This window comes from Oryzias melastigma, linkage group LG14 (assembly GCF_002922805.2).
Source record: "Oryzias melastigma strain HK-1 linkage group LG14, ASM292280v2, whole genome shotgun sequence".
Lineage (NCBI taxonomy): Eukaryota > Metazoa > Chordata > Actinopteri > Beloniformes > Adrianichthyidae > Oryzias > Oryzias melastigma.
This window is the reverse complement of record NC_050525.1, coordinates 22357549-22367514: the sequence shown is the minus strand read 5'-3', so window position 1 is coordinate 22367514 and position 9966 is coordinate 22357549. Positions and strand designations below refer to the sequence as shown.

General features: G+C 36.0%; 1 protein-coding gene across 3 annotated transcripts in view; it reads left to right on the top strand.

Annotated features, from left to right (window-relative positions):
• LOC112142213 (solute carrier family 22 member 5) overlaps positions 1 to 9966 on the top strand; it is an 11558-nt gene that overhangs the window by 1230 nt on the left and 362 nt on the right. For 2 of the 3 annotated variants that reach the window (XM_036215248.1, XM_036215247.1), the window contains 7 exons: positions 496 to 650; positions 738 to 909; positions 2365 to 2491; positions 5573 to 5670; positions 7488 to 7702; positions 7775 to 7957; positions 8719 to 9960. In XM_036215248.1, coding sequence (XP_036071141.1) covers positions 496 to 650; positions 738 to 909; positions 2365 to 2491; positions 5573 to 5670; positions 7488 to 7702; positions 7775 to 7957; positions 8719 to 8969 — 1201 coding nt within the window. In that variant the 3' untranslated portion in view covers positions 8970 to 9960. Of the gene's footprint in view, positions 1 to 495; positions 651 to 737; positions 910 to 2364; positions 2492 to 5572; positions 5671 to 7487; positions 7703 to 7774; positions 7958 to 8718; positions 9961 to 9966 lie in introns of those variants that run through there. The other variant, XM_024265463.2, reaches the window with a different exon arrangement.

The following is a 9966-nucleotide window of genomic DNA, read 5'->3' as shown; positions in this document are numbered from 1 at the left end:
TCACTCTGCAGAGGGCATGACGGTCTAGTGACTGTTCTGTTTGAGGAGGAAATCTTGCTGGATAATGTGACCAGGAAACACTTGTTATAGAATCAGATTGCAACACTGATTTTTGGCTAAAATGTCCCAATTTTAGGGAAAATTGTTGCCTTTTTTCTATAATCAATGACCCAGGATATGCAGAAATTGATTTTATTACCCCTTTAGATGGCATGCACACACACAAATAAAATCCATGTTAATTATCTTTTTTAATTTTTTTTTATTACCTGCTGCACTTACTTTCAGTCAACTTCTGAAAAATAAATTGTGAAGCACCCAAAGCTGATTGGAAAGTTAAAATTCTAACTTCACTGCAGGTGTTGCATCATAAAATGAAATATAATAAATAAATAAATTAAAAAAGACGTTTATAAAAACAAGTGGAGGACACTTTTTGTAGACAATTGCTATCAAATGTACAATAATTTTTCTCCTTTTTTTGCCGATTTTTAGGTATGGAAGAAAAACAGTCATGTTTGCCACTATAGTCATCCAGACTGTTGCAACATTCATCGCAGCTTTTTCTACAAGTTGGGCCATGTTTTGCTCTTTTTACTTCTTTGTCGGAGGTGGAAATATTTCTAACTACGTAGCTGCATTTGTATTAGGTATGTTTCTTCTAATCGAACTTAGACGTTATGATTTTAGTAAACTAAAAAGGAGTAAAGTTTTATTTTTTTAAATCCTGTCTCAAGGAGCGGAAATATTGGGCCCACGGATTCGGACGGTTTTCTCCACCGCTGGGGTGTGCCTGTTCTTCGCTCTGGGATACCTGCTTCTGCCGCTGCTTGCTTTCTTCGTCAGAGACTGGAGGAGTCTCCTCCTCGGCCTGACGGTACCCGGTGTCCTCTGTGCTCCTCTCTGGTGGTAGGTAGGTTTGTGTTGGAGTGTATAATAGATTTAGATCATTTTAATTGCAGCAAAACTGGCTATAATGGGTTAACTCTTATTGGATTAAGAAAAATTGTCACACATAATTGCAATAAGTTTCATAAATCAAGCTTCAATTTAATAAATCTAAGGCAAACCTAGACTCCAAATCTTTCAAACAAAATTTGTCAAAACTTTCATTGATATTGAATTTTTTTAATTTATTTTTTTGCAATTGAATATGAAAAACTGTGGATTGTTTTTGTCAAATCTTGTTTAATTTTAGAAGGTGACTGGATTGTTTGAAATTGAATCTTAAATGTAAATTCACAAATCTGACTATTTTTGATTGACGAACAACACCCACAAGTGCTTTAAAGCCAAATAAGACTGTTTACATTCACAAGTAAACCATTATATTGATGTAAATTTAAATATGAAAACAAATATTATTAAAGTTTGTTTGTATAAATGACAGATTTTTTTTTTAAACACTGGTGATGTGTAAAAATTGAACAAATTTCCACAAATTAATAAAGTGGTTAGAAGAAAGTTGAGAAGAGTTTTGACTTGTGTCCCAGAGAGATTATCAGCAATAGAAAGGGGGCGGAGTTCACCACTCTGTTTAAAACTTACCAAAAAGGTCCTTAGGTCAGTCCTAACCAGAATCCAGAAAATCCTCGATCTTCCCTTCAGCACCGGAAACCAAGAGTGTTCTGTCTTCCGAAATGTGTCCCCAGAGCGAGTATTTATTCTGAAAGATTAACCCCACTGATCCTGCAAGTGGAGTCTTAAAGATTAAGCCGCTCAGGTATCAGTGAGGAAAGGCCGGTCAGCCAAACTTCAGATGCCTCATTAATTCTGGTTAAGTGGAAACCAGCCACTGATCGGACTAGAGAACGATCACCAGGAATGGTGTCAGCATTTAGGTCAAAAGGCAACATTTTTGGCATCTTTGGTGTTTAGGAAAAAAAAGGAAATTATAATATATTTTAAAAGTTCTATTAGTTTCTTATAAATCTTAATGATCATGGACTTTCAACTGCTTTTAAATGATGAGGTCTTCTAGTTAATTAGTTGTGGAACAGAAGGCTTTTTAGCGTAGAATTGACATGTTTTTAATTTCTTTCTTTTAATTTGACTATTTGCATACATTTGGTTGTCTTCAAGGATCTCACTTTATTTCAGTTATTTTTAAATCTGATCTTTTGATATAGTTGGATTTATATTTAAACTAATAAATGTAATCCATATCAACATTTATTTTGACATTTTGAACACTTTCTAGCTACTCAATGTGCATTATTAAATAAATTTACTGTCTTTTCTCTTCTAAAAAAGCTTTCTTTCTTTAGTTAAATGCTAAGTAAATTAGAGAAAATGCATACAAATTAAGACAGTATGAGCGGTTTCTGTTAATATCTGCTGTCCATGCTCATGTTAATGTTGCAGGTTCATCCCAGAGTCTCCTCGATGGCTGCTTTCTCAGGGAAAGGAGGAAGAGGCGGAGGCCATTATTAGAAAGGCTGCAGAGATAAACAATGTGGAGCCTCCAACAGTCATCTTTGCTTTTTTGAAGGTGAAAGCATCTTTTGCTGCAATCAAGTTGCCAGTTAGTGACACTTGCCTTTGCGTAGCACACAATTGGGAAATAATGATTTTTTTTTCTTTTAATATTTTTAAATTTTAGTCACCGTTTAAAGACCCACTCAGATGAAAATTGTGTTTTGTTTTTTTTAGCATGTTCTTGTCTTTTCTCATGTCGGAGGACATATTTAAGGAACATTAAGCTTATAATTTCATTTTTTAAATTCAAATTAGATTAGAAAATGTTTATTTTAAACAAGATTTATGCATAAACAATACAAGAGTTTTACATCCATACAAAGATGTGTTAAATATAAGATAACTAGGCATCAAATTGTAGATTGCTTGAAGGGGGAGTGGGAGGAAGCGAACTTGTATAATCCCACCCCGGCTCTACATTGCAGTTTACTTTTCATGACTTATCATTATTTGGTTCATAACTTCTAATCAGATATTTATACCTTACCAGCACAGATTTGGGTTATTAAGATTCCTTAAGTATCCAATAAATCCCAACTCAAAGGTGGATTTCTCATGAACTCCTGCCGCTCTGCAGAAACTATGTCCAAGAAAATAACAGAATTATTGATTTTTGGATAAAAACTGTAAAATCAGAATTAAAAGACCACTGGGAATGCTTTTAAAATGGATAAAAAATGATTGTAGTGGGGTTTTTAACCTTTTTTTTTGTCATAAAAAACACTGATTATGTTGCGGGCTATTTATGAAAATCCACTCAAAACAATAAATAAAAAATAAAAAAACAGTTTTAAGGAACAGAAACTTTATTTTAGATTATATAACATTTAAAAAAGAGGCATACCAGTAAATGTTTAATTCCTCATCCAGGTAACTTTTCACTTACCCTTGCGTATTCCATGCAAAGCTGGGTTATTGACATGTTGGCTAAATAGAGCAATATTCTCATCTACAGTAGCTTGAACTAAAATTGTACCAAAAAAGTAGAATTTCAACCCTTTTCTCCCCTACATCTACTATGGCTACAAGTCTGTCTCTTTCACATCGACTAACACTGATTTCACAGTTGACAAACATTCCATCAAACATCAAATTGTCCAGATTTTACACATGAGATGAAGAGAAGTCGCAAAATTTAATCAAGAAAATAAATATTAACTAGCACTGAAATGGGATAAATTGGCCATTAAGGGTTAAAGTATGCAGTACTGCAGGTTAAAAGTGATAAAGTCACTAGCTTTTAGCAACCAACATACATTTAAACAAGTACAACTCAAGATTGATCACATTATAGACCATTGCAAACTAATTCGTTTTTTTCTGCAAGACACTAGTTCTGCCGCACATCAGTCCTCATGATGTCTTTCCAAGCTAGGAGGAAGCGGGACATTTAAAGTTGAACTTTAGACCACAACATCGGTTAAGGGCTAACAGTTATTTGCCAGCATTTCTATTTGCAAGTTAATATCAGACTCTCATTATGTTGGGCATGCTTTTAATGAAAAAGAATGAACGGTTCATTAACTGCAGCACCACAGTTGATTTGGAGAGAGATGTTAGTTTTAATTATCTGCTGATTCGGGATGTTGGAAATGATGAAACAAAGTCAGGAGAGTTTCTTCTAAAAATCACAAAGCACTGAAAAAGAAGTACAGAAACGGCAAACTGTGTCAAAATCATCTGTATGTGAAGTTTCAATGTTGTCGATTATTTGCAAGAAAGAAAAAAGCTTACTCTTGTTTTGTTCTTTTGCTTTAAAATCTTTCTATAAAGTAAATATTACTTAGAATTTATTTGGTTTTTCATCTATGTAAAAGTAAATTCAGCAAGTATTCAGAGCTTAAAACAGTGCATACAGTTTTCACTTTTTTTTTCCCTGAGTTTTTGTTGACAAACTTTTCATGACTCAAAAAAAATACCATTGTTACTGGAGAAGTAAACAGAATGTTGACAAATATAACCTTTAATTTTGATGCCATCTCCGTTTGTGTAAAAAAAAAAAAAGCAATGTCATTTTAATGCATGATGCATCGTTTTTCTACTTTTGGTGCAGTAAAACTAAAAAAAAAACTTCAAACTATTATATGTACATTGCAGCATATTATAGTGCAATTTGCTCAACATAAATATCTTCTTTTGAGGTGTTCCAATGAAGTACTTTATTTTTATTCATCTTTTAATAAAGTTTACATAATTTCTCTTAATCAGCAAATCTCCTCTTTTTTTACAGTCCAGCTGCTTCCCCATCCAGCTGGGTTTTTGTCACATGACGCAACGTGTGAACTTTATTCTAGAAAGCAAACTGCGTTCTAACCTTTACTCTGAGCTGACACACTGTACTACCCCGTCCCTGTAATGAGCAATAGACATTAAAGTTAAAGTGTAATGAATTTACAAGGACTTGTGCTCAGCATAACTCTGTCCTGTTACATGAGAATGCTTTTAAATCCAGTGGAATAATGTGAATATTTTATTATTCATGTGGGATTAGTGACTTTTTTTTTCACTTAAATGGGTTCATTTCTGTTTTGAAATGATTTCAGTTTTCTCTGAATTTTGACGTTTTAAATTTTGCATACAATTTCCAGGAAATGGCATGCATTTACTTGTTTTCCTGACATATTTTAAAAAGAGGAACATTTTGATAAATAAATCCACAATTTCCTATTGAACATGCATGGCTTTATTTTCTTTTTTTTTAAACATACTTTTTATCCTTAATATAGATACCTTTTTTGATTAAAATGTAAAAGTTTTTCACTTTCAAATGTCATATTTTCCCCCAAACTATTGTTGTCATGAGTGTAGTTTTTGTAATCTACTCTTATCGATACCGCTTGAGGTGCATTTTTTTCGTCAATACATGTTTTTACTTGTCAGCCTTTGTTATTTTGCATAATTGAATAACTGTTGGATTTTGTTTGACTGGAGAGTCAGAGAAGGAACACAATAACAATGTCATTACTCTAGAACTGTTAAAAAAATAATTTAAAAAAGTGTTTAATTTAGTCTAATTCAACAAATGAGATGTGGCCATGCATTGACCTTTTTCTAAACTGATATGTCCTGTTCCTCGTGTTCTGCTGTCACACAGAATGAAGAGAAGCCTGAGAAGACGAGGGGCCACAACATCTGTGACCTGCTTCACTCTCGAAACATCCGCTGGATCTCAATCACGCTGTGGCTGGTTTGGTGAGTCCCTGCGGTCCCAGCTGACCTCCACATTCCATTAACAAAAAAAAAAAAATCGTGAGTTCGTACTGTACGAGCAGGAGTTGAGTTTAATGCTGCACGTTACATGTGCACACTTGTTAAGTGTTCATGCGTGGCCTCTTTCCAACAATCCAACCAGTTAAACTAATGATAAATAACGAGCTGTCAGGTGCTGTGAGGCCTGCAGCAAAGATCAAACTACTTTTTATATAATGTCATAGTATGACTAGCTTTGAATGATGGGTTCTTAGAACAAAAGCAGCTTTTGAGGAATTTTCCTTAATTTGCATTTGTCCTTAAATTGCATGTGTTTGTATTTTTTTTTTTTAACTACTTCAGTTTATTAAAAAATGCTGTCAAATTCTACAGGTGTTGGTACACTTAGAGAATTACAGAAACACAAAGTGAGGACTAAAAATGGTCAATAACAAATTGGATCTTTTGCGCTGTTTAAAAAAATAAAAAAAAAATGTTTGGAGGTGATAGATAATGAGCAACCAATCTAAAATTAAGGACCCTCTCTGAAGAAAATCATATTTTTGGTGTTTTTAACATGATGGACAGGTATAAAATAATTCAATTTCTGGGTAACTTTTTATACAAATCAATGAATCAGGAGCAGACAAAAAATTTAATCGTTAAAAAAAAGCTTGTCGGTGGCATAGAAGCTACAATGAGCAAACTACAAGCTCCCTCCTTCGCTCCATTCTGATGCATCCAGTTATAGATAAATGGATCGACGTACTCCTTTGTTTTCTAGCATCTGGGTCGAAACTGTATGGCTGAATAGTTCCAACTATTGCTTTGCATTTTGCGGTTGTAAGCTAGCAGGAGAACATGTAAACAGATGGATGATGGGAAGGGGGTGACGCTTGCGCCTGGTTCACACTGGATTCGAATTCACACCAGATGTGCATTTTTCAGCGAACTTTTTTTTTTTTTGTTTTTGACTTGATGGGTAAGCCTAAATTAAAAACTTAAAAATATGATCCCATGTTTTTTGCAAAGAACTGCTCTCTGCCACTCTCGTGGTTTTTTTTACACCCAAAACCCAGCCTCACGCCACGCCCTGGAGTCGGCCCATGTTGATCTGTGTGTATTTGAGGGTGTGTCTGTTTGTGTGTGCGAGTGAGTGTTATGTTTGTACGTTTATTTTTATCTCTACAATCTGTTTGGATTCAAAAACATGATCACATTTGTCATTTGCTGTGTTTTATTGTGAGAATGTGGTAATATATTGAAAATAAACCTGATTTTTCTCATCTATCTTGATGCAACTTTCTGCCTGAATTGATGTGGATCACTCATGCACAAAATGATCAGACGCCAAAATGATCCACTGCACGGCATGAGTGCTCCACGGAGGACCGCGCCATAGGTTAAAAGGGTGCCAAATGGAAGCGGCCTCCGTTCCGTGGCGCTTCCGGGTCCAGTGTGAACCAGGTGTTACTCTGTGCCAGCAGTACCGCCCACATCTTGGAGACGAATTTCTAATGAACTCCCGTGGAAACTATTTGTCCAAGAATTTCATGGGTTAAAGATATTTCATTGTTTGGGAGAAAAAAAATCCCGAAGCAGTTTTTGAGACATTAAAAAACAGTTATTCAATTGATTGATCCATTTCTCAAGCTGGCCTAACCCATTCATGGTCGTGCTGTAGGCGGGGTACACCCTGGATGGGTCAACCATCCATTGCTGGACTCTAAAAAGTGTGTTACATCCTGATAGTTCAAGTCTGTAAAACACATGTGGTTTAGCCAAAGCTCCAGAGTTTCATTAAACCTTTCTTCCTGCAGGAACTCTCTTGCAATTTCCTACTTTGCCCTCTCTCTGAACACGGCGAACCTCCATGGGAACACTTACTTCAACTGCTTCCTGTCGGCTCTGGTGGAGATCCCGGCCTACTCGCTATCCTGGCTCATGTTCCGCTGTTGTCCCAGACGACTCAGTATTTTCCCCATGCTGTTTTTGTGTGGGGTGGTGTTGCTCATCATTAACTTCCTACCAGCAGGTAGGAAAATATTTCAACACCTGTCTGAGTGCTTAGTTTTAAGTAAGATTTTATGTTTTTGCTTTCCTACAGCTTTGGTTTATGTATCTATAACGCTTGAGATGATCGGGAAGTTTGCAGTGACGACGGCCTACGCTCTCGTCTACGCTTACACAGCAGAGGTCTACCCCACTGTCCTGAGGACCACAGCTGTGGGCGCCTGTTCTATGGCTTCCAGAATTGGCGGCATCATTTCCCCATTCTTCATTTACCTACGTAAGTACCAAACCTTTGCTGCTTGAACATGTAATAAAAGAGCGTACATGGGCCCTGAAAAACTTTACACAATTATAACATATGTTTACATATGACACACTTACAATTGGAATAAATCATTTTGACGTGGGCAGAACGATTGCCGTCTGGAGAAATTTGCACATCGTCCAATCCGAGCTGCTGCAGTGGCGCCTAATTTCGAAATGGCATCATCCCCGTCTGTCACTGGACTGCCACGGCGTGACCTCAAAATGTGCCCGGATGGCCATCGACTAATGTCAACTTCTAGAGAATAATTGCCTGACTGCTGTAAAATTTTTAACTTTTTCTTCACACCTCTTCGGCCACCACACGGCGATCAAAAATGTGACTGCTACCTACCAATACAAACGCCGCCATGTGACCACCTGCTGAATTTTCTGAGAAACTTGCATTTATATAGCAGGGCGGTGGAGGTTTAAGCTCACAAACCTTCTGCAAATGCGTTTTTAGGCAATTTTTTTGTTGTTGTCACAATACATTTTTCTTGTTTATATTTAGTTATTTTATTTTTAACCATAAAAAAAACTAAAGGACTGCCCCTATGTCATTTAAAAATCTGAAAAAAGAGCAACCACCAGCTCAAACGTTACCTCAGTATTCCCCGTTCAGTCTCCAATTAACACTTAAAAAGAAAAAAAAAGTTCTTTTGTCTTTTAAAGTACTGTTGAATTCATGGCTGTCTTTCACTGGCACCCCTTCTTCTGATCTTTTTGCCACAGGAAACTATTCAGCTTCACTGCCTTACATCCTCATGGGAAGCCTGACGGTTCTGATGGGGTTGCTGAGTCTCCTGCTGCCTGAGACCCATGGAATGCCTCTGCCTGACACCATCACTCACATGCAGCGCTTTCCTGGGTACAGATGCTCCTCCCACACATCCGTCCAGAACTACATCATCACAAAACATTTCAAAATGTTCTCCAGTTTCTTGGCACGGAGTAATGTTGTCAGAAAAGCTGGTCGTTTCTAATAATTTCAATGTTTTATTGACTTATGAAATCGATTAAAATTGTAGTTTTAAATATTTTTTATATAACTCTTACTTCTAAGTATATTTCTGCTAAACATTTTCATTTTTATTTTTTGTATTCTCGCACTAATAGATTTGCTCTTTGGCTGTTTATTCACCTTTTTATGTAAAGAAGTCGCAATGTTCCGAACTCGCACAACAAGCGACTCCAGCAAAGGCTGAGATCCAAGTGAGAACACAATGTCCTCGAACACGGCCTGCCACCTGTATGCATCCGGCCTCACAGTGGGGCCCAACTGGACCCTGTTTGACGTACATTTCTAAGAACACTCACACCGCGTGTAAACTCCAGCTAACAAGTTCAGGAGAACATAAAACAATTGAAACCAATGGGGTGTCATTTAACATTGTTTGAACCTGGCAGAGTCCATTAAAAGTTGAAAAGTTCCTTAAAAACAGTATGTGGCATTTTTTATGGGGCCCCGAATGGAATCGCTCTGCTAATGGAAATTACCTCACAGTGTAATCAGATTTAGACTTAATGTTTTACAATTTATAGACATAAAAAAATTATGTTCAGGTCAAACTTATTACAAAAAGTGTGGTCAAATGTTAAAAATACATAAAACATCAGAATGAAAATATTTAAATACACATCTAGGTGTGCTTTTACATTAGGGTTTTCATTTAAATTGGTAAACACACACACACGACCCTTTAAAATGTTATCAGTTTTTACTTAAATGTGGTTTAAAAAGTGGACTGAAAAATTAAACTGTATGCTTTCTTCAGCATTCAATAACTTATAGATTTAATTTCTCCCTGTATGTCAAGTTTTTAGTAGAAAAAAATAAACATTTTAACCTTTTTCAAGATTTAAAACTTAGTGTAGATAGCCACAGATGTTTGTCAGAAGCTTTTTACTTTAACTAAAATTTTATGTTTATAAAAATTCAAAACAGATGACTTCAGATTTCTAAAAAAGGCTCTTTAGGAA